Source organism: Poecilia reticulata, chromosome 21, assembly GCF_904066995.2.
Source record: "Poecilia reticulata chromosome 21, P_reticulata-male-v2, whole genome shotgun sequence".
In the NCBI taxonomy this organism is placed as follows: domain Eukaryota; kingdom Metazoa; phylum Chordata; class Actinopteri; order Cyprinodontiformes; family Poeciliidae; genus Poecilia; species Poecilia reticulata.
This window is the reverse complement of record NC_088850.1, coordinates 2,034,782-2,062,444: the sequence shown is the minus strand read 5'-3', so window position 1 is coordinate 2,062,444 and position 27,663 is coordinate 2,034,782. Positions and strand designations below refer to the sequence as shown.

The following is a 27,663-nucleotide window of genomic DNA, read 5'->3' as shown; positions in this document are numbered from 1 at the left end:
TTGCTAAATATTTAGCTTCAAACGAGTTAGCTTCAAGCTAACTTGAAACGAGTTAGCTTCAAGCTAACTTCAAACGAGTTAGCTTCAAGCTAACTTCAAACGAAGTTAGCTTGAAGCTAACACAGCAGGTTAGCTTGCTGTGTTAGCTTGAAGCTAACACAGCAGGTTAATATACTAACCTGCTGTGAAATACTCAACTTAAAATTGAATATTTAGCTCGCTTCATATTTAGCTCGCAACCTAAATATTTAGTTTGTAGTTGAATAATTTGCTTCAAACTACGTATGTAGTTGACTATATATTTTTTATATTTAGCTTACTGGCTAAATATTCAACCTCAAACTTACTGAACATTTATTTAACCAACTAGCATCTAAGTATTTTGCTTGCTAATTAAATATTTTTGAAGCTTTATTCAAAACTGTTATATAAATAAATTAACAACATGGTGAAAAATTAGTAGAAACTGAACCCACATTTTTTTCTTTGCAGGCTAAAAATAACCCAAATTATTAGTTTACTTTTGGACTATGTAACTTAACACCCTATACCAATTATCTATAGAAAGTAAGTCAAAATGTAGATAACATGGCACTTAGCTTTGCCACATCTGAATGACCTTCATGTATTTGAAATAATGACATTTCATGAGGAAACATCAGAGATGTTAAGACCTGGAGGAAACCAAAACTCATACAATTTTCTTTTCACTTAATGTATGTTTTATTCCAAAATGTCCTTTATGTCCTGGTACAAAACCTAAAAAACCGTATTTTCCACACTATAAGGCACCTAAAAACCTTCAATTTCCTCAAAAGCCGACAGTGCGCCTTATAATCCGGTGCGTCTTATATATGGACCAATATTGAGCCATAACAGGTCTAGCAGCTACGGTAAGCAGCCGCCGACTTCATTTTCCCCCGTAGAAGAAGAAGAAGTGCGCGGTGCATGCTGGGATAGTTGTCAGAACTCTGGTTTGTAATCTATTAACAAAGTTTGACTGACCTATCTACCTACCGACCTGATCATGAGGTCGTCTGCAGGTCATTTAGTGCCACGTTCTACACCAACATGCTGTGCGCGAACGGAGAACAGTGACCATCATCCGCCCACGTCCTGCGTGGAGCAAGGCTCTTCTCGCCGACCAGAGTCGGGATTGTTTTGTTGACATTCACTTTAGTGCAGCTCCATCTAGTGGATGCATAACGTAACTCCAGCCTCTACTGTAGTGTCTATTCTATGCTCCTTATAATGCGATGTGCCTTATATATGAAAAAGTTTTAAAATAGGCCATTCATTGAAGGTGCGCCTTATAATCTGGTGCGCCTTATAGTGCGGAAAATACAGCAACTAATTGGTTTCTTTCACTGGTGTGAAACTCCATCAGAGTTCAGAAAGGCTCCTGCTGCTTTGACTCAGTCTGGTTCTGTGATTTCTGTCACTGACTTGCCACCATGTTGTTGCTAATCAGCTTCTGCCTCCATCAACACCACCGCTACTTCGCCTCCATCCACCACTGCTTCCACCAGCAGCACACATGGTAAGGCAGATAGCCTCATCAGCAGCATCCATCAGTAAAACACACTGACATGAAAACAGAACCATTAAAACCTGACTAACATGAACAAATAGATAGTTTTCTTACAGTTTATAGCAGCTGTGGTGTGAAGGAGACTAACCTGCTGTGATGGTTTCACTTCCCTGTAGCTGAACAGACAACCAGCATCACTGCAGCCGTTTCATCTGCTAGCACTAACCATGCAGATACTAACAGCACAGCGCTCGGTAAGAGCAACATTAACACCAAACTGTCTGCAGAATTGATGCACAAAAGCATGAACAGTTTTTACATTTTGGGATTTAAAACTTTCCAAACCAACCTGGACCTATGAGAGAATGTGTTTAATTATGTTTTTTATTTTCACAACTGATCGGAAAACTGTCTGAAACCACTAAAACATAACCTTTCTGACAGCAGAGAGTAGGCCAACGTTTTATTTACATTTTATTAGTTTATTTAAAACGGGGACAATGTGCAAAAACATGAATAAAAGATGCTTTTCACCAGATTTAGCTTAGCAAGCAGGTGAGTTAATAAAACAGTCAAATACCATAAAACATTAAGTCTCTATATTCCCTACATACGATCACAAGGTCATAAAATGTTATTATAAATGGTGCTAAATGCCAGACTTCTGCTCTGTAATCTTTAATGTCACGATTGCTCTGCTGGTCATTTCCTGACTTTACAAGAAAAGTCTGTCAGGTTGGTGGAAAGTTTAAGACTTTCTGGGAGTTTGTTCCATTTTGTAATGCCTTTGAGGGAAAAGTTTGTCTGTGGAAATGCTGAGCTGCCTTTGACCTGAAACCCGTCTCACATTTACCAAAAACATCAGCAGCTGGTTTAATACAACAGAAAACTAACTTTGTCTACCAGATAGAGATCAAGCTAACAGTAAAACATGGTGGAAGTAGCATGGTGATCTGGGGATAAGTTGCTGCTTGTAATTAATGGAATCATGAATTTGGATCTTTAGATTGTGAAATTAAACTTATATTTTGCATTATTACAATGATTTAAAATGCATCTCAGTAGTTTAAAAAGTGGCCTAATCAAAGTCCCGAGCCAGAATTCCTCAAATGTCATCCAGAATCCCTGCACACTGATGTAGAAAACTCTTTTCCTGCTCCCAAACCGTTTGATGACAGCTGTGGTCATCGACTGTAGAACAAAAATGACTTTTTCACACATGACCAGGTTGGTCCAGACAGACAATTACTTCATTTCAAAAAATGCATTTTGTGTTTACTCTGTCTGACATAAAGATTAGTCTGACCTGAACCATGAAGGTGTGACAAAAGAATCAGTACAGAGCTGTAAACGGCTGGTGTTTTCCACCCAGGCGGTTCTGGTACCAGGACATTGCTGGTGTTGCTTCTAAAGTAGTTTCCACATCCTGCAGAGACACGTTTCAGTCTCTACTCTCACACTAACAACATTTCTGCTAATAAATACTAGAGTTTAGTGATGCAGGGAGATTTTGACTCAAATCAGGACCAAGTTGTTCTTGGCACCTGGACATATTTCAGACCTTGCAGGACAATGGCTCTGCCCCACCTCTGCTTTGAAATGCATCATTATTCTGTTTATTGGACATGAAATCGTTTTTATTCAGGAGGAAGTTACACAAACCTGAGCACCAGGTGGAAAAGTGACATCTAATGAGGCTAAACAGGACAGATTGGACACATTTGCATTGGAAACAATAAAATTTATGTTATTTTTACTTCTTAATACTTTAGCAAAACTTGTTTGATTTCACTAACAACCTGCATGTCTTAATTACACATAAAATGACGTCAAACTTGACTTTTACTTATTTTGATTCAAGATTTAATCCTTCAAATCAACAAATACACATTTAGCATTAGGTAATTAAATATTTTCTTTAAATATGAGTTCCTGTTTTTGTATTAAAATACCTACATTTTCCCTGCTCAGCAGATGGATGGATGGATGGATGGATGGATGGATGGATGGATGGATGGATGGATGGATGGATGGATGGATGGATGGATGGATGGATGGATGGATGGATGGATGGATGGATGGATGGATGGATGGATGGATGGATGGATGGATGGATGGATGGAGCAGCAACTTTAAATCATTTTCATCAACAAACAAGATAAAATATCAATATTTTATATACTTATTTTTGATCATTTTATCATGTAGAAGATTCATTAGAGAAACACATTAAATCAATACTTTGTTTCCATAGTAACTGAAACCTGAGAGCCTTAAAACATCTTTCAAATTCCTCCAGATTGCGTAGGAACCTTGTGATTTTCAGACATGCTGCCCAGTTTCTGTTAATTTAGTGACTTAATTTTCAATCACATATTTACTAATTTCATCTTCCTGCTCTTCTTTATCTTTTAACCACCCTCTTTTCTAGTTTCTTCCTTCGTTTCTTCACCTGGCCTTCTTCCAGGGACGACTCTCCAGCTGCCGTTTCTAACCACCAACCATCCGTCGACTAACAAAGCCGATGTTTCTTCTCTGGGTAACAAACCAACTGCATGTCCTGTTAGCATCTAAACTCCTCAGGTTCTGAATTTCTATCCAGTCTTCAGACCTTCTGTGTTCTTTATTGCTCTAAGATTTAATAAACTTTAAATCATGCATGGGATTCGTGGATCAATCGGCTGAATTTCTGGTTTCAGATGCTCTTGGTTTATGTCATTGGTTTTAATGTACTTTGCAGGTATTTCTTTTGCTTAGAAATGCATTTATTTATTTAATCTAACCTGCTTTTTCACTGCAATGCTTCCTCCTTTGATGCTGCAACCCAACAGTGGAGAGGACTTCTGCAAAATACCCCAATTCTCCAAGACCCAAACATAAAACTCTAGTTGGTGGATTAACTCCTGGAAGAAACTTTGGACTTTTTCAAACAATCAGAAGAACCCGGCGTGCGTTATCGTCCAAGCCTCGTTCTCTAACGTCCAGTCAGTTCAGTCCTGCAGGTCAAGACTCCAGGCCTCCAAAGTCACAGCATCAGCCCAGAGTTATTGCTCCAGCCCCAGGTCCAGCTTCCCCAGTGGATCCATCACGCCCACAACCCCCCGCTGCCTTCCGGGGTCCGGCTTCCTATCACAGCCCCAAACACTCCCTGGGGTTCATCTCGACCCCCCTGAGGAAAAGGCCGAGAGGAGGAAGGCGACCAGCTGCCACCCGAGCAACCCCCAGCAGGGTGGAGGTTCGTGTGACAAAACCTTCCCCTCTAAAACCCGGACTGAAGTCGACAGCCAGGCCTTCCTCTAGGAACACATCTCCCACGTTGGGAAATCAGCCCAACAGTTTGATTTCCACAGCAAAGTCTTCATCTTCCACCCGTAACACCACAACAGTCAAGACCCCCACAACCAGTCGAGACTCTGAAACTCTTCTTGCACCCATACCATCACGGGCCTCGTCTCCACGGCAACATAAAGGTGAGGTGTCATCATCGTCAGGGCTGAGTAAGAGAAAGAGCAAACCTGTAGCGCCCCCTTGGTTCCCTCTGAGCGTCAGCGGTGGGGATTTCCTAACGAGGAACTGGACGGATCCTCTGGAGTACTCTTCAGGATCTGACATGTTCATGTATGATGTGGGTGACATGTACGAGTACGATGCCGTTTCCTCCCAGGAAGAACTTCCTGCCAGCTCTATAACAAGAGTCACTCTGAAAGAAGGCGGTGCTAAAGAAATCTCTCCAAATAGCACGAGTCTGATTGAACCAGAGTTTGATGAACGACTCGCGGTTCAACCGTCGGTGTCTTTAACAGCAGCAGCCTCGCCCTCTGCTGGTGTTTCTCTGGAGGTTCCCCTGAAGCAACTTGTTGCTGTTTCTGTCTTACAGCAGAAACCCAACAGCACTCCTGATTCCTCTCTTTCTGTGGAACAAACTGGGTATCTTCAAATAACTTCATCTGACGAAATTCATCCCTCCCCTGTTTTTCTCTCCCTCTTCCTCGCCTCTCTTCATCCTCCATCTTCCCCACCGTCCCTTTTGGGTCCCACTGAGCCACCCTCTGTCTCCTCCAGCAGCTTCCCTCCTCTTCTCCACCTTCATGCTTCTCCTTGGGTGTCAGGAACCTCCCATCCTTCTGGTGTACCACTTCCGTCTCCAACCTCAACCCTCCAGATGGGATTTGACCCCAGAAATCCATCTGTGTTATCACATCCTCTCCTTTCCGATTCCATCTCTGAATCCCAGATCCTGTCTGGTGTTGGTTCACTCTTCCCTGAGTCCTCTCTGTCTTCTGAGGAAAGATTATCCAATGTATCAGAAATTGACTCTAAATCAGACCCATTAAGTGTCTCAGATGGAACTCCTTTGAACAAATTCTTAAGTGGGATTAATCCTGTTTCTTCGGAGAATTTGTCGGAGATTTTGAGGCCAATCACTCCGTCACTGCGTTCGTTCTCACTCCAGTCTGATCTGAGAGATTTAAAGGATGTAAATCTGTTTCCAGATCAGTCTCATCTCACCCCAGCTCGGCTTCCTGCTTCCTTGTCGTCTTCGCTTTCAGATATTTTCCCTCCTGTCTTAAGCAACAGCCTCAGGACGTCGTCTGAGACGCCTCCTCCTTCTGTAGGGACCTCAAAACAAATCATAGGGAATCCTGCTCTTTTTCTGGCCCAAACATCAGCAGCTACCCCTCAGGTGGATCACGATGACCCATTTATTCAGTCTTCGGTTCCACTGACAACACATCGCACAACCGCCAGAGCACAGCTGGGAATCCCGGCTCCTCTGCCAAATAACTCACACCGGATTCCAAGCTTAGCACACACACATCAGCCTCTTTCTCCCTCTGTTCCTCACATTCCTCCCCCTGCATCCTTCCCCTCTCCCCCCACTCTTGCCTCCAGCAGGGCGACATTAGCAACCGTCAGCGTGACAGAAGCAGAAATTGGCTTTCTGTCACCCACTCGACCCGCAGCGGCGTTCCTGAACAAACACTTCCAGACCCCACACCGAGCCGACATGCAGCCTTTTGAGCTCTCTTTCTCCCTCTCTGGGAAACAATCTTCCACACTCTCTGGAGATGAATGGGAAGCCATTCCCTCGCAGCCTTCGCTTCCTGCCAGAGACGCTGACAGTGACGGAGTTGACTCTCATCCTGCAAACGGCTCCCTGAAAGCAGACGCCTCCAGAATTGATTCCATGTTTGATCTTGCAGATGTCGCTCCGAAGATGCTTCCTGCTGAAGAGCGAGTCTCTGAAGTCGGAGTGAGTTCTACGGCTGAGAGCAGGAGAGACGGGATGCAGGAAGCTGCAACAGGTCGTTTGATTGCTGCTTCTAAACACACAAACAATCCAAGCATGATGGATGCATCTCAGCAAATCGCTTCTGCTGTTACCCCAACTCTCCTGCCATCTTCCGACCCCAATCCAGCAGCTTCCAGGTCCCCCACCAGCTCTTCCATCCATGCCCCAAATCAAGACGGCATGTCCGGGCTTAAAGAGCTTTCTGTTTCCGCTATCGCAGACTCAAGAAACATCTCCAGCATGAATAAAGACATCATTCTGATGCTCAAAGACGCCCCTCTGCAGCCAGCCGAAGTGACAAACTCCACACGGCCCAAAAATGCTTCTGAAGATTCCAGTGTTTTAGAAGAACCAGCTGTTGCAAAGCCAAACCCGGCTTCAGATCCGAACCTGTGGAACCACGGAGTTTTCCTAAAACCATCTGCAGCTGCAACCACTTCCTCCTCCTCCTCCTCAGCTGCTCCACTCAGAGACCCGAGTCCGACCAGGCTGCGTCCCGCTCTGAGCGCTGATTCCTGCCACTGCAAACTCACCTTTGATTTTCCGTGTCTGTGCAGAGAGTCATCAGGGAACAGTATGTTCAAACCGTAGCTGTAGACCGTCGGAGAAAACAATCACGTGTAGAAACCTCCTTCTGATTGGATCAAGCCTTAAAATCTGGGAGTTTTTGCTCAGTTTGATAAAAGGGGTACATGTTAGATTTCTTTTTAAGGTGGTTGGGCTTTTCTGTAGAACAACGAACCTTTAATCATATAAATCAGTTCAATCTTCTTGATCACATCGAGTGTCGTTTGTAAAGTTACACAATCAAACATTAAAATCATGAAAAAATTAACGGGCGTCAATTTTACAGCCATATTTTCACCATCATTAATTCATTCATTTACAAATGTCAGTTTCAATATAAACATTTAATTAACAGACTCAGTATTCAAGTCAGACTAAGTATTTAACTTCAAACTAAATAAATGGCGTGCTAATTATTTAGTTTATTTAGCTATTCATTTAGTTGGCTCTAACATTTAGCTACATATTTAGTTTATAAACCAAATATTTTTACTACCCAGAGTTGACTAAATATTTAGCTAACTCTAATACTTAGCTAAATATTTCGTTTTTAGATTAAATATTTTCAAACTAAGTGTTAGTCTACAAATATTTAGTTTATAAACTAGATATTTAGTGTGCTTGAAGTATTTATTTTTTAGTTAAAGTTACTTTGTAACAAAATATTTACCTCAAAGATAAATATTCAGTTTGTAGCCGAACTTGTTTTTTATTTATATTGAAACTGACATTTATAAATGGTGAAATGTATAAATTAGCTAAATAATCTGAATTACTGCTGTTCATTTTTGACTGTGTAACAAACGGCGCCGTTTGGAGTTTCGCTGATTGGTTTGCTGTGATTCTGGGTCCATTCTAAGGCCTGAGCCGTCCAATCAGGCTGCTGTGTTGGTAGTTCTAGTTTAAACGCAGGTATCAGACGCTTTTTTTTAAAATTTTCTGACACTTTTCCTCAACAGTTTCAGTCCTCGTCTTTTAGCGAAGTCCATCCTGCTCTCTGGGGGAGAACTTCCTGCTCAGCTGCTCGGATTCTGAGTCCTCATCAGAAATCCCTGTGCAGTTTGCAGGCTCTCCAACCAGACACAATGTCTTCTGTTAGGGCCTCAAACTAACAACTGTAGATGTGAGAGAGACACCTAGTGGCTGCTGTGAAGCATAGCAGGAGATGGAGCGAAGCACTAAACCCGCTGGGGCTCAAAGAAAACAATAAATACTGTTAATAAGATTAAATATCTCTGAATATTTATTTCAGTTCATCAAACCAGAAATACTCCTGATGAAAATATACAAAAATATTTAGAGTAAAACTAATGTAACTGTTGCTAAAATGCCTTTTATTGAAGGACATTCTCTTTTTGGATTCATATTTAGATTTTTTTAACATTCATCCAAAGAAAGTGGCAAAAATTATTCAGTTTCTAAATGTGCAAACCTGCCAGAAGAATATTAATAAAAAACTCATTTTTAGGTCTTTATTTTGAATAAAAATGTTAAATTGGGGGATGATTTCCCTTCTACTCCTCAGTTAAGTCAAACTCCATCTACTGCTGGTAATTCTGTCTGTCTGCAAGACATCATCTTAATCTGCTGAACTTCCCGTTGCCCTCTAAAGCTGCACAAATTAGCTGATCAGATTATTTTCCATCTAATCAACCAGCAGATTCTCGTCTAAATTTGCAGGTTTTATCTGTACGAACCCGGAAATCTGGGATCAGTGCAGCAGTCAAATCCCACTGGCGAGAGATGAAAATAACCTCAGACTTTGGTTAAAAACCTTTAGCTTTCCGCAGACAGTTGGATCATCTTTCAGGCAATCAGAAGGTTATCTGCATCGCAGTGATGTGAGTTTATTCACCCAAATGAATTGATCTCCCTCCGTTCACGTGTTGCTGAATACATTCTCTATTTTACGCTCAGTTTGAATGCAAACGATCAAGACTGGGGGAAATTGGGCTGAAAGGTTGAAAACCTGTAAAAGATTTAGGAAGCTAGCAGCGTCACTGATGAAAAAGTTGCAGTTGAGAGCACTTTTCCTGCTCAGCAGTTCACTGGAGGTTAACATGCCTCTGCTGGCTCTGAGTGCTTGATCCATCTCCTGCTGTGAGGCGCAGAAACAGGAAGGTCTCCACTTGAATGAAAAGCTCTGACTGGGACGTCGTTTTCCTGGTTTTTTGCAGACGGTTTGTTCTACCGGGTTTCCTTCACGGTGGAGTCTGAGCTCAGCCAGCAGGCGGTGCAGCGAGCCGTAGCGCTCTGGGTAAGACGGGAGAAATGTTCCCACAGTTTACCCTGGGAACGGCAGAAAGAGCTGAACTGACGCTTCATCAGTACGGAACAGCATCTGGGCCAAAAATAAAAAAAACATGACTTCCTCTCAAAGTTATGACTTCTGACATTAATCTTAATATTCTGAATTTTATCTCAGAATTTTCACTTTAAGCAAAATTCACACTCTTTTCTCAGAATTCAAGCTTTAATCTCAATTTATAACATTTCTGAGAATTCTATTTCTTAGATTTTTAGCTTTTCTCTGAATTCTGACTTTAATTTCAGGATTCTGTCTTTTTTTTCTCAGAATTGTGACTTTTGACCTCAGAAGTTTGAAGTCAGATTTTTTTTTATTTCTTCTTCTGAACATCAGTTCTCATCTGTTTGTAATCTCTGGCTGCTGAGTGATCAACGTGTTTCTTCTTGCAGATTAATCAAACATTTCAGAACTGGACACATTCTCTGGATTATATCAGGTAATTCTGCAAACTTTTTTTGTCTTACAATCCAACACAAGCTGGTTTCATTGGTGCAGTTTTGTATTTTATTCTATTAAAAAGATCATATATGAGTAATTTCTCCTGTGAGGCCTTCAGGATGGTTTAAAACATTTTATTCACAGGTTTACTATCGTCTCCACGGTAACACCCAGTGTCCTTTACGTCATTAGCTTGAAGTAAACTATTGAGTATCCAACTAAAGGGATAATAAAAAGGAAAAAGTTTCTATTTTTCTGATTCTAATTGCGCCAGGATTCTCTGTCTGTTGCTACTGCTGCCATCTAGTGGACGTTCACTAAAACTACAGTTGAACGTCAAAAGAAAGATGAATAATTGTCTTAAAAAATATCTAAAAACAAATGTAAAGAGAAATATAGTAAAACAATTTAGATTCAAACACTGTTTATTACTAAAAGGCTAAATGTTTTTATTTGTACTTTATCTCATGTTCCTTGAAGTAACTTGTTTCTGCTGTTTCTTTATTTTTATCTGTTTTCCAGAGTTCAGCAGGACGGTAACAGGTAAGTGTGTTTTAGCTTCAGAGCTTCAGCTCCAGGTGATGATCAGCTTGAATCTGAGCTGCTGTTTGGTCTCAGTTTCACCTGCCAGGTGCTGCTGCTGATCACCAACGAGAGTCTGGGTGAAGCCGACGTGTTGGGTCAGCTGATCGACAACCCGGCCGGCACCAGCCTGCTGGGCCAGGCTGCCGACATCAACGTTCACCAGATCGGTCAGGAATGAGTTCAGATCCGTCAAACTGGAAACTCTGAGTTTAGATATTTGTAGAAAAATAACAGAAAAAACAGAATGAAATAAAAAATAAAAGCTTCTTTTCTGTGAATTTTCACTTTATTTTTCTTCATGGAACTCATTATAACGCCACAATATGTAATAACGTAATAAAACATCATTAAACCACATTATATAATAATGTAATGACATCCTGGAACACATTTTGCTCTTTTTTATTAGAAATTATAATGTGCTGATGTGGCACATTATGAAATAAACAATCTTAAGCTGTTTGTGTTTATCCCAATTATAATCTATCATGTAGATTATTTAAGTTGAAACCTTGATTAATGCCAAATGTTGGTCATTTATTTGAGTTTTCAGACTCGTATGTTGTTTAATAAGGCAAACAATTCAAAATACATTCAGGGATTTTCTTACATTCTGCATAGAGTATAATATAATAATGATTAATGATGTTTTGTTACATTTTAAAGCCTTATTTTATTACATAACTGTGTGTATCTGTACCATGTTTGACAGAGAACTGCCCAGAGGACATCAACCTCCACTACCTGTGGCCTGAGACCAAACCCAGAGTCACTCACTTCCTGCCCTGCTTCCCCAACAAGGACCAGAGCGCCTCCAGAACCTGGTAAAAAACAAAGTACTGCAGTTGGGCTGAAGTCAAGCTTTGTTTCTGATTTTTATCACAGCATGTGGTATTTTGGGGGTATTTCCTTTGCTCAACCTTCGTCTGATCAGATTTTTAAAAATCTCACCTCCTTCTGCTTGTTTTAAATGTTGGACAGTCCCGCAGCATAATACCACCACCCCCGTGTTTCACATTCTTTTAGGAAGCTTCATCAGTTTGTTTTTTCCCAATTCTGATGTTTTTCTTCATATAAAGAGTAAAAAACTTTTGTCTTGACACAAAAGCCCAGAAACATAAAGAATAAACTAAACGGATGTCAGATGTTCGGTTTTATCACTGTTGTGTTTTTCCTTCTGGAAGTTTTTAATCACTTTTGGAGCGAAGTCCAGTTCGTGGTATCGTTTCTGTGCCGCCATGTTTTCTCCTCTTGTCACAGTTTATCTAATCGCTCTGAACTTTACAAGAAAGCGTGAAACCTCGTAAAGCTTAAGGAACCATAATCTCATTAATTGGAAATCATTTTATCTTCTCTGAAGTTTAGGATGAATTTTAAGCAGAACCGTCCGGATCCGGGTCGCTGGAGAACATTTCAATCTGATTAGCTTCACTTTGAGACGTTTCATTAATCACTGCTGGCTGAACAAAGACGCTCAGCTCTGATTGTTAATAGGTTCACTTAAAAAGCCGATATAGATAAACTCTTAGTGATTAAACTCTGACGACAAACTGTTGATTATTGTTTCCAACGCAGATAACAGTGTTTGTATTTACCGTAATTCATGTTTTCTGTTATTGGTTCACTTTAAAGAACGTGTTATAACAGACTATATAATAATTAGATGTTTGTTTTGTTCTCCTGCTGAATGATTATGACAGAGTCGGACATATTTTGATGTCAAACAGGTAAAATTTTCTCTTATGTTTCAACACAAACCGTCACATTTAACCAGTTTTTGTCTCTTTTCCCAGTTTGATCAACCCAGAAACCTTCCAGTCTCTCTGGTCGACTGCAAACCTCACCAACTGCTCAGTCACTGCAGGTAACATTTAGAAATAAAAATATAACTGTCCAAAGTTTATAAAAGCTTTCATTAGCTGAGTTTATCTGAAATTTCCTTAATGACCTTGAAAGGATTTAAAGAAATTTTTAAAAAATGTCAAATGCATTTTAGGTTTGGCTGAATTTGGGATAAATTCATTTTCTGAAGAATAAAATCCAGAAAATTATTTCGATACAAAATTGTATTAAGTCTTAATTTGTGCATTAATTTAATTTATATTAAAAAAAGTCTCATCTGGCGGCTTAAATGAACATGAATCTGATTAAGTGCAGATCAATAGATAACATTAGATTTAATCATGTTTCCACATTAACCCTTAAGGACCATGAATTTGATGTAATGTGTGTTTTTGTAGAAAATGCAGCAGGCGTGGCGGAGCAGCTGGCAAACTTCACCAAGAACACTCTGTCCACGGAGGAGGTGGGACTTCAGACTGAAAACGCATCAGAATCATGATGAGAACAAACCGAACCTGCTGGTTGTTTTCCTTCCTTTTGGGCTGCAGGTCTCTCAGGTTGTGACGAAGGTCCAGGAGCTGGTCAGCGTCGCCAAGATCGACACGGCGGTGGCCGGATCAGTCGTAAACATCATCTCTAACGTCATGGTCAGCTCGGAGAAAGCGTCCAACATGTACGTCGTCCTGATCGTATCATCAGATCCACACACCTCTGCTGAGGAACCTCAGGTTTGACCTTTTTCTCCTGCAGAGCTCTGAAAGCTGTGGACGATCTGGCTAAGAAGGTGGAGTTTGATGGTGCGTCGGTGCACATCAACTCTAAAAACCTGGCTCTGGGCGTCCTGGCGCTCGACTCCAGATCCTTCAACGGGACGTCATTCAGCGCCTTCTTCCCTCCAAACTCCTCCAACCCCAAGGTAACCGTCACGGAGGGCGAGTCCCCGCAGGAAGAGCACGTTCTCCTGATCAAGCCTCTTCCAAAGTGCTGATTTGTTTTCTTTCTTATAAATCAACATAATGAGAAAAGCCTCGGGCTGCACAGTGGCGCAGTTGGTAGAGCTGTTGCCTTGCAGCAAGAAGGTTCTGGGTTCAATTCCCAGTCTTTCTGCATGGAGTCTCCATGTTCTCCCTGTGCATGGTGGGTTTTCTCCAGGTACTCCGGTTTCCTCCCACAGTCCAAAAACATGACTGTCAGGTTAATTGGCCTCTCCAAATTGCCCCCAGGTGTGAGTGAGTGTGTGTGTGCATGGTTGTGTGTCTCTGTGTTGCCCTGCGACAGACTGGCGACCTGTCCAGGTGACCCCGCCTCTCGCCCGGTATGCTAGCTGGAGAGGCACCAGCACCTCCTGACCCCATTAGGGGACAAAGGTGTAAAGAGAATGGATGGATGGAGAAAAGCCTCTTAAAATAGGTGTATATGTTGTTTTTATTGTATTTCTTCCTTTTCTGACTTGAGTCCTTCCTGTGTCAGATCGAGTTCGACCGGACAGCCAACCCGCTGGCTCAGGTCACGCTTCCCGCCTCGCTGCTGTCCGGCGTCTCTGCGGACGTCTTCAGCCGCTCGTCTCTGTCCAGGATCAACTTCATGTTCTTCAGCAGCCCCAGCCTCTTCATGGTAGGACGGCAGGGCTGAGCTTCGTCGGTGAGGACGAGGGGAGCAGCAGGTTCACGTGTCTCTGTCTGTGTTTCGTCCCCAGAAAGAGCAGAAAGGTTTGTCTCTGAACAGCTACGTGGTGTCCAGCAGCGTCGGGAACATTTCCATCACGGACCTGCAGGATCCGGTGAAGATCGAGATCGCACATCTGTCTTACCAGGTGCATTTATTTACTGCAATTATTTTTACTTTATGCTTCTTTATTTTTTACCCTATTTATACTTTTTTTCATTTTAAATATTTCTTGTGATTTATTTTTTTTGCAAATATTTTATTCTGAACCAGTTGGCTGCAAAATTTGAGTTATTAGAATTAATTTTAATTTGTATTTTATTCCATTGTTGGTGTTTTAATTATGTTAATTAATTCTAGTTGCCTTTATTTTATTCTCAAATATTGTTTTTGTTTGTTTTGCTTTTCTATGCTGTGTTTGTTTTATTAAAGCTGAATATTCTTTTTGTCTTTATTTTACATTTTCTGTTTTTATTGTTTATTTTAATTAATAATGGATCAGTCTTTGTTTTTATTTATTCACTCAAAATGTATAATTTTGCTGTGATTTTTTTTTTTGGTTCATATTTAAGTGTTATATTTCAAAACCAGACTCTGTGAACAGGTGATTGATTTAATCATTATGAACATTTTCAAGCTGAATTCCTAAAAGACATGTTCTTTTATTTCTTCAGTAATTTATTTGGTTTTGGTTTTAATGTCTCATCTAATTTTTAAAATGATTTTTATTTAAATTCAACTCCTTTTTGTGGTTTTCATTTATCAATATTCCGTCTCAGTGCGTTTTTCAGACATTTTTTCCCTTCAGGTTTGGAGTATAAATGAAAATGTTACTCTATTTTTGTATTTTATTTTTTTGTTGAGCTGTTTCTTCCCGTTTCCTGCCAGGCGTCGTCGCGTAGGGAATGTGTTTTCTGGGACTTCAGCATGAACAGTGAGTCGCTTCAGTTTTATCTTTTCTGCTTCATATTCAAATATTTCTACTTGCTGTTAAGCTCCAGAACAAATCATATTAAGAAAACTATCTAATTTTATTTAATAATGATAAATGAATCAACAGCTTTAATCTGTTTGCTCGCCACCAGGGGGCGATGGAGGCTGGAATAACCGCGGCTGCAGCGTTTCTAAAGAGTCGACCTCCAGCAGAACCATCTGCCTCTGCAACCACCTGACCCACTTCGGCATCCTGATGGTGAGACGCATCACAGACTGGGATCAGGACGCACCTATCAGACGTCGCTGTTCACATTCACAGCTGTTTCCTCAAACAAACATAAACATTACAAACAAAAAGAAAAGTCCTGCAGCCAGAAGTCAGAGTTAACGTTGTGAGCATATAAATCTTACCTTCTAACCTCAGACTTCATTCTGAAAACAAAATCACATCTTTCATCTTCCTGGCCTGTGAGGATGTTTGAGAACATTCCAGTGGATTCTTGAGGTCATTTAATGTCTCAAACATTAAGAAACATTTCTTTAGTTAAGAAATGTTTCTAAAAATAGTGAGCAAAACAACTAAACTCACAAAGGCAGAAGCAGGCTGGAGTTCTGTTTGTGTTCCAACTCGAGCCTGGAAAATAAACCAGCAGTGAAAAGAAATCCTGAAGAGTTTTCTGTCTCTGACTCCCTGCAGGACATTTCCCAGACTTCCTTTATAATCGATCCAGAGAACAAGAAGGTCCTGACGTTCCTGTCCTACATCGGCTGCGGCATCTCGGCCATCTGCTCGGCTGCCACGCTGCTCACCTACATCGCCTTCGAGTGAGTCCAGTCGCCGGTTGGAGTTATAACCACCATTCACAGAATCAACTAAACGTTCTTTTTTCCATCCTCCCAGGAAACTGCGACGGGATTATCCGTCTAAGATCCTGATGAACCTGAGCACATCGCTGTTGTTCCTCAACATCGTGTTTCTGTTGGACGGCTGGCTCGCCAGTATGGTCTACAGCGAGGGGCTGTGCATCTCTGCAGCCGTCCTGCTGCACTACTTCCTGCTGACGTCCTTCACCTGGATGGGCCTGGAGTCGGTGCACATGTACATCGCTCTGGTCAAAGTCTTCAACACCTACATACGCAGATACATCCTCAAGTTCTGCATCGTGGGATGGGGTGAGCTCTTTATGTTTTATAGGCTTATGATTCATTGAAAGTTGAGATGTGACCAACCGGTGCTGATTCTTGGAGTTATGTGATGTGCAAAAATAAAAAAGCCGCTTCATTCTAGTGCAAAAACTTAGCAAGAAACGGCTTTGTTTTCTAAACTGATGTATTTTTGTTAACCAAACGTATTTTTATAATTCTTGTTAGTGGAAACGCAGATATTAGTAGTTTTTTTCCAGATCTGCCTTAAAAACTATTAACTATATTTATTCCATTTTAGTTGAGCGTGACTAAGTCTGTTTTTCAGTAGAGTTGGTAAAGATGTGTTCAGATCTAGTGGCATTAAAATTACAGCAAAAAAACAGGCTAATAAATGAGAAACAAACTTAAATGTTCTGTTAAATTTGTCACTGAAAGTTTCATACAAAGAAAAACACAAAACTCCATTTGCTGTAGTGCCATTTAAACCGTTTCTAAACTGTTGGGTGAGGAGGCCAGTTCAGCTTTAACCTGATCCCTGAGTGCCCAGGCCCAGTCCTGGTTCCTCCCAGGTCCAGTCCTGGTTCCTCCCAGGTCCAGACCTGGTTCCTCCCAGGTCCAGTCCTGGTTCCTCCCAGGTCCAGTCCTGGTTCTGAACCATCACCTATTTCAGGTGAATCAGGAAAAGACCTGAAACATGCAGGATTCCGGCCTCTGACTTTGGACATCACTGATAAATATCCGCCCACGTTTTTCATTTTCCATGTTCTCCTATAAATTCATAAATAAAAAAACTTTAATTTTGCATTTAAAAAATTAATTGATAAATCTAAAAATATGAGTTTAAAATCTGGCATCCCAACAGCATAGAAGAGGGAAGTCATATTGCAGGAAGATTGGGACTAATGACACCTGGAAGTCCTCATGGCTCCATCTCATCAATGCAGGAATGTGTAAAACGTTGGAAGAACAACTGGAAACATTAGAAACTGGGAAAGGCCTTTTATGGGCTGCACTGCAAGCTGAAAAGCAGGGATGATGGATGGAGGAGCCCAAACTGTCAACTGAAAGCTCTGAGTTATTTGCATTCACCAAAACATCAGGGAAGGAAGGATTTGTTCACTTCGTGAGCAACAATTCCCACTTTGAGCTACTCCAAAAGCTTTCGGACGGAGGCGATGCATCCAACAGGCCGGCGTCAGAAACTCATCCAGAAATCCTAAACTGTAAAAGTTTTCCTCTGCGCTTCCTTCCAGGTTTACCTGCAGTGCTGGTGGGAATCGTTGTCACGGCGAATAAAGACTACTACGGCGTCTTGAATAACCACACCGATGATTCAGCAATGATGTAAGACCAACATTCCTGTCTGGTAAAAACCAGAATGCGTAAATGATCCATCCATCCATCCGAACATCCATCCATCCATCCATCTAAACATCCATCCATCCATCTGAACATCCATCCATCCATCCATCCGAACATCCATTCATCCATCTGAACATCCATCCATCCATCCATCTAAACATCCATCCATCCATCCATCCATCTGAACATCCATCCATCCATCCATCTAAACATCCATCCATCCATCCATCCATCTGAACATCCATCCATCCATCCATCTAAACATCCATCCATCCATCCATCCATCTGAACATCCATCCATCCATCCATCCGAACATCCATTCATCCATCTGAACATCCATCCATCCATCTGAACATCCATCCAAAGATCCATCCATCCATCCATCCATCCATCCATCTAAACATCCATCCATCCAAAGATCCATCCATGCATACATCCATCCACCCATCCATCCATCCATCTAAAGATCCATCTGAACATCCATCCATCCATCTGAACATCCATCCATCTGAACATCCATCCAAAGATCCATCCATCCATCCATCCACCCATCCATCCATCTAAACATCCATCCACCCATCCATCCATCCATCTAAACATCCATCCATACATCCATCCATCTAAACATCCATCCACCCATCCATCCATCTAAACATCCATCCACCCATCCATCCATCTAAACATCCATCCATCCATCCATCCATCCATCCATCCATCTAATTTAAATTAAGTTTTATTGCTGTAGAAGTTATTGTTTCCTCTCGACTTGAATTTCACTGAAGGTAAACTTCACCGCAGCCGCCACAGACTTAGCAGGTGTTTCCTGCATTGCATGTTTCCTCTCAGGTGTTGGATCAAGGAGAAGAGCGTTTTCTACACAACCTGCGTTGGTTATTTCTGCCTGGTGTTCCTGCTCAACGTGGCCATGTTCGTCGTGGTGATGATGCAGATCTGCGGCCGCAACGGCAAACGCAGCAACCGCACCCTGCGAGAAGAGGTCCGAGCTCAATGTTTCCACATAAAGCTGAACGTTTTCCGGTCAGGTCAGGTTTTGGTGATGAGATTAATGTGTCCAGGACGACTTTGAATGTTTTATTTGTGGTCCAGATTCTTCGGAACCTGCGGAGCGTGGTGAGCCTCACCTTCCTGCTGGGGATGACCTGGGGCTTCGCTCTGTTCGCCTGGGGACCCGTCTACCTGACCTTCACCTACCTGTTCACCATCTTCAACTCCCTGCAAGGTCCTGAGTCCAGACGGCCGTTACAGCTGAACCGAGCCACACCGAACCGAACTGAACCGAACTGAACTGAACCGAGCCGAACTGAACCGAACTGAGCTGAACCGAGCCGAACTGAGCCGAACCGAACCGAACTGAGCCGAACCAAACCAAACTGAGCCGAACCGAACTGAACTGAACCGAACTGAGCCGAGCCGAACCGAACTGAACTGAACTGAGTCGAACCGAACCAAACTGAGCCGAACCGAACCGCACGGAACTGAGCTGAACCGAGCCGAACCGAACCGAACTGAACTGAACCGAGCTGAACCGAGCCGAACTGAGCTGAACCGAGCCGAACTGAGCCGAACCGCACGGAACTGAGCTGAACCGAGCCGAACCGAACCGAACTGAACTGAACCGAGCTGAACCGAGCCGAACTGAGCTGAACCGAGCCGAACTGAGCCGAACCGAACCGCACGGAACTGAGCTGAACCGAGCCGAACCGAACCGAACTGAACTGAACCGAGCTGAACCGAGCCGAACTGAGCTGAACCGAGCCGAACCGAACCGAACCGAACTGAGCCGAACTGAACTGAGCCGAACCGAACTGAGCTGAACCGAACCGAACCGAACCGAACCGAACTGAGCCGAACTGAACTGAGCCGAACCGAACTGAGCCGAACCAAACCAAACTGAGCCGAACCGAGCTGAACTGAACCGAACTGAACCGAGCCGAACCGAACTGAACTGAACTGAGTCGAACCGAACCAAACTGAGCCGAACCGAACCGCACGGAACTGAGCTGAACCGAGCCGAACCGAACCGAACTGAACTGAACCGAGCTGAACCGAGCCGAACTGAGCTGAACCGAGCCGAACTGAGCCGAACCGAACCGCACGGAACTGAGCTGAACCGAGCCGAACCGAACCGAACTGAACTGAACCGAGCTGAACCGAGCCGAACTGAGCTGAACCGAGCCGAACCGAACCGAACCGAACTGAGCCAAACTGAACTGAGCCGAACCGAACTGAGCTGAACCGGACCGAACTGAGCCGAACCGAACTGAGCCGAACCGCACCGAACTGAGCTGAACCGAGCCGAACCGAACCGAACTGAACTGAGAAAAAACTGAGCCGAACCGAACTGAACCGAACCGAACTGAGCCGAACCGAGCCGCATCGAACCAAACCGAACTAAGCCGAACTGAACTGAACCGAGCCGAACCGAACTGAACTGAGCCGAGCTGAACTGAGCCGAACCGAACCAAACTGAGCCGAACCAAACTGAGCCGAACTGAACCGCAACAAAACGAACTGAGCCGAACCGAACTGAACCGAACCGCACCGAACTGAGCTGAACCGAGCCGAACTGAACCGAACCGAACTGAACCGCACCGAACCGAACCGAACTGAACCGCACCGCACCGAACCGAACCGCACCGAACCGAACTGAGCCGAACCGTACCGAACTGAGCCGAACCGAGCCGAGCTGAAACGAACTCAACTATACTGAGCCGAACCGAACTGAGCCGCACCGAACCGCACGGAACTGAGCTGAACCGAGCCGAACGGAACTGAACTGAACCGAACTGAACCGAACCGAACCGAACCGAACTGAACCGAACCGAACTGAGCCGAACCGAACCAAACTGAGCCGAACCGAACCGCACGGAACTGAGCTGAACCGAGCCGAACGGAACTGAACTGAACCGAACTGAGCTGAACCGAGCCGAACTGAGCCGAACCGAACCACACGGAACTGAGCTGAACCGAACCGAACCGAACTGAACTGAACCGAGCTGAACCGAGCCGAACTGAGCTGAACCGAGCCGAACCGAACCGAACTGAGCTGAACCGAGCTGAACCGAGCCGAACTGAGCCGAACTGAGCTGAACCGAGCCGAACCGAACTGAGCCAAACTGAACTGAGCCGAACCGAACTGAGCTGAACCGAGCCGAACTGAACCGAACTGAACTGAACTGAGAAAAAACTGAGCCGAACCGAACTGAACCGCACCGAACCGAACTGAGCCGAGCCGAACCAAACTGAACCGAAACGAACTGAGCCGAACCGAACTGAACCGCACCGAACCGAACCGAACTGAACCGCACCGAACCGAACCGAACCGAACCGAACCGAACTGAACCGCACCGAACCGAACCGAACTGAACCGCACCAAACCGAACCGCACCGAACCGAACTGAGCCGAACTGAGCCGAACCGAGCCGAGCTGAAACGAACTGAACTGAACTGAGCCGAACCGAACTGAGCCGCACCGAACCGAACTGAGTTGAACTGAACCGAACTGAGCCAAACCACACCGAACTGAACTGAACTGAACTGAACCGAACCGACGGCTCATAACTTCAGAGCATCGAAACATTCACGGTCTAAATGAGGGAGGAAAAAATTATTTTAATCTTGAGAGGATTTCAGTGGTAGTGGGTCAAGTTCATCCATCCATCCATCCATCCATCTGAACATCCATCCATCCATCCATCCATCCATCCATCCATCCATCCATCCATCCATCCATCCATCCATCCAGTGAGATCTTTTGGCTCTTTGGTCTCATGTGAAAATATCTTGTCATATTTTTATAATCTGGTTGTTCAGATTGTTCTGCAGCTCATCATTTATTCATTTATTCAGTTTAAAATTCGCTTCATGTTCAGTAGACATGATAAAAAGTCGCTTCAACCTGAAACGTTCTTTTCTTTTTCTCCTCTCAGGTCTCTTCATATTTATCTTCCACTGCGCTCTGAAGGAAAACGTGCAGAAGCAGTGGAGAAGATACCTCTGCTGTGGCCCCTACAGGCTCTCAGAAAACTCAGGTATCCGTCCGTCCGTCCGTCCGTCCACCTGCCTCGTTTCCCCACAGGAAGCCCTCCGGATTTGTCTGCCTGGCTGCTGCCAGGTTCACAGAGCTGTGAGAAAAACAAGGGAAGGACAGTTTAATAAAACCTAAGTCACCTCGGCTCTGCAGCTAATAAAGGCAGATAAAATGCAGCCGTCTCTCAGGGAGAGGAATGTCCTCCAGGTGCAGTCAATCTGAGGACGCTGTCTTCAACAACACTGTGAACATCCAACATGAAGTTTGACTTCATACTGAAAAAATTCCTTATTAACTTTGTGTCATCGCCTTAGAAATGAGGAATTCCTCCTTCAGCCAGGATCACGGTCGTGTTCCTGTCCTGCCTGTGTGTGTGGGATGAACACAGCGAAGTAAACAACGACCTGTTGGGCGTCTCAGCTGGACATAAAACCAAAGCTGCTTTCCACATTACCCAAACTTTCCACTCATTGACTCACTTTGTCCAAAACTGGAGCACACAGAGCGAGGGATCTTTGATCTTTGATCACGGTAAACGGCCTGAACTTGAACGTGACCCCAAAGCACTTCACTCTACGTCTCATTCACACGCTGATGTGGGGGAGCTACTGGATAGTAGCTACAGCTGCCTGACAGAAGCCGGGATCAAACCAGCAACTTCAGGACAAACTCTTTCAGAACAGAGTCCTGCTCTCTCTCTTTCTCTTCTCTCATCTCTTTTCTTTGAGGATTTGGGTCTGGAGATGTTCAAATTTCAGATTCCACCTGTTTTTTACTGAATATATGCTGGAGTTTACAGATTTCATGGACTGTAACAATGTTCTCTCTTTTGGAGGAGAAACAGACCCGGAGCATCACAGATCTCCCACCGTACCCAACCACCGGGATGTTGGTCTGTTTAAATAGAGTTATGGGTAATTGATGATTAATTTAGTCTGGAAGAAGAATAAAATCTACTATTCAGGCTAAAATAGCAAATAAACCTTTGAACAGAATGAGCATTCAGTCTGCAGACCAACAGAATTAGATGGTTGACAAAAATCTGTGAACAAGAACCAAGACAAACTGAAGCTTCCACTAAAGTGGGCGGAGCCTCGATGTTTGACGCCAACCAACCTGTTGTAACCAGTAGGAACATTTGGTTGCAGTATCCATCCTTCAACCCAAAGAGGACCGGTCCAAGAATCAGGCACATTTACACAGAAATGTTTCAGACAGCACCCTTAAAGGGGCAGCATCATGTAAAAGCAACCTTTTTGAGCTTTACATCATGTTATAAATTCATTCCCTCATCACCTGAAGTCTTACCTTAATTCATTCATGCATGTTTGAGAAAGCCTTTAATCTCCATGGCAACCAGTCAGCTGTCCAAAATGCCTGGCTGGACATAGCAGCTCCTCCTCAGAGCTGCAGCGTCCATCTGCCCTCCCCACTCAGCTCCTTCAGACTAGCCAGCAGCAATTAGCAAACACCTGGTGGAACTGAGCTGATTCTCAGTGAAACGCTGGTAAAAACGTTGCTAAAGGGTAAACAGAGGAGCCATGTTGTGATGACTCCCTGAAGAGCAGGAGTTTTTAAAGAGACAGAGCCCCAATTTCAATTTGTGAAATCAGGAAGACATATTTGACATACATATCATATTTAGAACAATTGAAGGTAACGCAGTTACTTGATCATGCTGTAAGTTGGCTCCATGTGCCTGGAAAAATAATTTCCACTCCAGGTAGAAGTGGAAAGTGATGGTGGCTTACTGGTTCTGTTTCCCTCCTGCAGACTGGAGTAAGACGGCCACCAACAACACGAAGAAGGTGAGCTCAGACAACCTGGCCAAGTCGCTGTCCTCCAGCTCCTTCGGCTCCAGCACCATCAACTGGACCTCCAAGGCCAAAGCCACGCTGACGCCGTTCTCCAAGCGAAACAGGAACACAGGTGAGACGCCTGGCTAATGAGAACCCCACATGAAAGTGTTTTCATGCTTGACAGATCAAACAGGACCGTAAGAACCTGGAACAACGCTGAACACTGTAGTTTACTAAATGAACGTCTTGCTGTGAGAAAATGAGCTCAGATATAAACGTTTTTCCTTCAACCTTAAGGTCTGGAAACAAGGGAAGGAATCAAAGTTCACACAGTCGGACTTTGGTGTTTAAAGCTACAGTGAACAATAGTTCACCAATCTTTGGGGGGGGCGTTTCTGCTTTTCTGTCTAGTCTTTATAACCGATCGTGTTTTACAAAAATAAAATGTCAGAAACAGAAAATTAAACCTTGTAAAAAAATAATTTATTACACATGATGCATGGGCGGTTTGACCAAAGTCGATCAGAAACTGTATCAGAAGGAAAACGGCCAGGGAATAAGACCCGGCAGTGAATCATCCCACTCATCCTCCTCATCAATCATTAATCACAGCATTCAGCCCATTTTTCAACCCTTTCATCCTCCTTTCATGTTTATCATCGCCATATTTGTCTTTTCTTTCCGTTCTTCTTCTTTACGTGTTGGACCCGCTCATCCCGCTCGTCATTTTTTACATCCCACTCTTCTCGTTATTCCCAACACATTTCATCCCACTCATCCTCTTCATCATCCTTAAGGACTCAGATTCATTCTATTCTTCCTTCTCACCATTTTCTGTCACCTGTCGTCCCATTTTTCTCTCTCTTATCCTTAAAATGCTTCATCCCACTCCTCCTCTTCATTGTTCTGTTAAATCACTTTACATCCCACTCATCCTTCTTACCTTTTATCCTCCTTGTCATTTTTTACACCATTTTTATCTCAGCAGTTCTCCTATCTTTCTTTACAACAGTTTTGGTTTCACACATTTCATCCCACTCATCCTCTGTCATCCTCTGTGACCCGACTTGATCATTTTCCTTAATGTTTCATCCCAATCATCCCTCCCATCATATTTTATATAATCCCTCTTTCATCCATTGTTTTCTGGTTCCTATTCTTCATCCGTTTTATCCCACTCATCTTCCTCAGTCTTCACAACTGCTTTCTATTCCCATTTATTCTCCCCATCCTCCCAACATTGAATTATTAATCCGATTTAAACCGTTTTCACACAGTCTTGTTCTCCGTCCAGTTTAGTCTGATCCAGCACATCATCCTTTTGTTTCTCCACTTTAAATATCAATCCTCTCCGTTTTCCTGTTTCCATCTGGAAAGTCCTAACTATAAGAGGTCTTTTGTCTGCTGAGGCAGAATCAACACTCACATCTCATTGTTCTAAGCCATCAATTATGAGACAAACAGCCTCTTTGGACACCCATTAACGCTGATTAACTAGTAAACTTTGCTAATGACAAATTAAGCCTTTTATTTCCTCTAGTACGTTCGTTGCGCCACGCTAGAATTAGTGGAAAAAACACAGCAGTTGTTCTTTGTAAGTAGATGATTGTTAAGAACAATCAAATCGGAACCAGGTTTTCTGAGTCCCTGTTTCCAGACTGTGTGTGAAAACATTGTTCTGTTCATTTTGCTGCAAGTTCTCATGTGTGTGTGTGTGTGTGTGTGTGTGTATCTGCCTCTGTGTGTAGAAAGCTCATCAAAGCATTAACAGGAGGAAACCACCTGCAGAGGTAAAGATGATGTCATGTGATCCGCTTCAGGTTTCCCAAAACGCCTCTGAGTGAATCTGAATTGTGCAAATCCTCAGATTCGCCTTTTACACAGGATGAGAAGTCCTGAATCAGACGTTTTGGGAAAACGCCTCCCGCTGAGTGTGTTGTGATTGGCTGCTCGCTGTGATGTCACACTGTTTCCAACCCGAGACGCTTTGAAGGGCTTGAAAGCCCAAACTCCGCCCGCTCAGAGCGTCCCGGGATGCAGAAACAAACACCCACTGCCGGTCTGCATCTCTGCTAACATGTGTGGTGCTTTGGTTTTTTTCTCAGTAGTTTTCTGTTATGGATTATTAATAACAGCCTAATGTTAATGACGTGCTTCGTATCAGTCAGTCACTGATCATGTGGGCTTACTTTTTAGAATTAACACCAAATGTGAAAGACGTCAAACTTTGTTTATATGTTGGGATGAAATAAACTCCAGTGGGAGTGAATTAATCTGGCTGGAATCACATGAAACATCTGCTCTCCAAACTCCACCAAAGCTGCAGCATTTGAGTCATTTCTGCGATTCTTTCATGAGCCGCCAAACCGTAACGCAGCTTCTGAGCTTAATCTGCAGATAAACAGATAAACTTTAGCTCTGAAATGTTGCTGTAGGTCAGTTCATTCCAACTTTAAAGCTTTAAAAAATCTTTTTTACAACAAATATAATTTTTTTTGTCTTTGATACTTTAATATTTTTTGCAGAAAGTAGGACAACAAACATCCAGATGGGACCAATTTTGTGTTTTGAATCTAAAATGATTCACAACTTCTTTTTTTTTTTTTTACAAAAATCTGTTATTATTTAAATTAAAATGTTTAATTTTAATTGTTGTGACCCAAAAGTTCTTTTAATTGAGAATTTTCCAAAGTTGCTGTTAATCTGACAAACGAGCCTAAAACGATTCAGATTATTGATTATGATCCATAAGTTATTATCATAAATTAATTAAACTGTGTTCACTTTAAATTCTTTTGCATTTGGACCAGTACATGAAACATGATGTAATATTGCAAAATAGGCTCCACAATCAAACCAGAATGACTTTAACTGACATCTTGCTGGTACACAGTAAAAATGCTGGTGTTAAATTAACACCCAAAGGTGTCTATATGTGTCCAAGTCAGCTGGTGTTAAATTCAACAATACAGAGTGTCACATTAACATTTACACCGGTGCTGCTGTTAAAATATATTAAAATTAACACCAGTGTAGTGTTGATCACAAAACATAATGTGGTGTTAAAAAAGTAAATAATTGACCCACAAGATGTCAATATCAATCAAATCCAGTGGAAAATATTGAAACAATACACAGAAATGGAAAGTTTAACTTTTCTTAAACTCAGTCAGTTTTATAGACCAATTGTTAATTTAACACAAAAATGGGTGTCAATTTTTTAAAACTTTCAAAAGTGTTAATTTAACACCTGCTGACTTGGACACATATAGACACTTTTGGGTGTTAATTCAACACTGGCATTTTTACTGTGTAGAAATGAATTCATGGAGTCATAAAATCTGATTCTCTTACAATGAGAACAAAACAAAAATCTTCTCTAAGTCTTTGGTTGCCTGCAGACACTCAGCCTTCCTGCCTTTCCTGGTTTTACTGAAGTGAAACAGATTTGGGAGTTTATTAAAACCTCTCAGTCAATTTAAATGTAGTTTTAAATTTCATTTGGAATAAATATTGTGGGGGTTCTAGTAGGACCAAAACCAAGCCGTGTAAATAACTAATTTTCTGATTTTTATTGATTTAATTGAGGTTATTTTTGCTATTTGATTTCCTTTCTGGTACACTTTGTACTTTGGGTTTTATTGGCACAAGCTAAGGAATAATCACCAAATCCACTCAGTTGACAGGAGACAAAGTGTTTCAAGCAGAAAGTAACGTGCGCTTTAACTTCAGAACGTGTCCATCTGTGTTTACAGACCATTAAACCTGTGGATGAGTTTCTAACTTCACTTCTGACAGCTGAAATTAGCGGCCGCTTGTGACTTCAGCTGGACTTTAAGTGAGAACAGATGGTTTTATTTCTTTGCACTAAGTTTTTATCATTATCTAATTTTCTCTAAACGGCTTCCTCATGTAAATGAACGTATAATTTTTGTTTCGCTCACAATAGGTGTAATTCATCAGAGATAAATTTCACTAACGTTCATTTGCCTCTGTGTGCCTTTCCAGAACACTTTTATAGGCTAATCGTGGACGTGAGTTTTGAACAATTCTTTGGTTTGTACAGCTGGGGAGGATTTAATTCCTATTTTGTCTTTAGTTTGGCATTTTTACAGCACAGGAAGCGAGTCCAGCTCGGC

General features: G+C 42.6%; 1 protein-coding gene across 11 annotated transcripts in view; it reads left to right on the top strand.

Annotated features, from left to right (window-relative positions):
* The window catches only part of adgrg6 (adhesion G protein-coupled receptor G6), a 72,957-nt gene that overhangs the window by 39,525 nt on the left and 5,769 nt on the right, over positions 1–27,663 (top strand). For 3 of the 11 annotated variants that reach the window (XM_081602161.1, XM_081602160.1, XM_081602159.1), the window contains 22 exons: positions 1,472–1,540; positions 4,363–5,001; positions 9,569–9,648; positions 10,089–10,135; positions 10,660–10,680; positions 10,756–10,889; positions 11,435–11,546; positions 12,516–12,586; positions 12,963–13,027; positions 13,113–13,237; positions 13,315–13,480; positions 14,035–14,178; positions 14,261–14,377; positions 15,118–15,163; positions 15,315–15,421; positions 15,863–15,990; positions 16,067–16,338; positions 17,565–17,655; positions 18,521–18,671; positions 18,782–18,914; positions 21,625–21,726; positions 23,499–23,654. In XM_081602161.1, coding sequence (XP_081458287.1) covers positions 1,472–1,540; positions 4,363–5,001; positions 9,569–9,648; positions 10,089–10,135; positions 10,660–10,680; positions 10,756–10,889; positions 11,435–11,546; positions 12,516–12,586; positions 12,963–13,027; positions 13,113–13,237; positions 13,315–13,480; positions 14,035–14,178; positions 14,261–14,377; positions 15,118–15,163; positions 15,315–15,421; positions 15,863–15,990; positions 16,067–16,338; positions 17,565–17,655; positions 18,521–18,671; positions 18,782–18,914; positions 21,625–21,726; positions 23,499–23,654 — 2,976 coding nt within the window. Of the gene's footprint in view, positions 1–1,471; positions 1,541–1,707; positions 1,786–3,962; positions 4,071–4,362; positions 5,002–9,568; positions 9,649–10,088; positions 10,136–10,659; positions 10,681–10,755; positions 10,890–11,434; positions 11,547–12,515; positions 12,587–12,962; positions 13,028–13,112; positions 13,238–13,314; positions 13,481–14,034; positions 14,179–14,260; positions 14,378–15,117; positions 15,164–15,314; positions 15,422–15,862; positions 15,991–16,066; positions 16,339–17,564; positions 17,656–18,520; positions 18,672–18,781; positions 18,915–21,624; positions 21,727–23,498; positions 23,655–27,663 lie in introns of all 11 variants that reach the window. The other 8 variants (XM_081602166.1, XM_081602169.1, XM_081602168.1 and 5 more) reach the window with 5 other exon arrangements.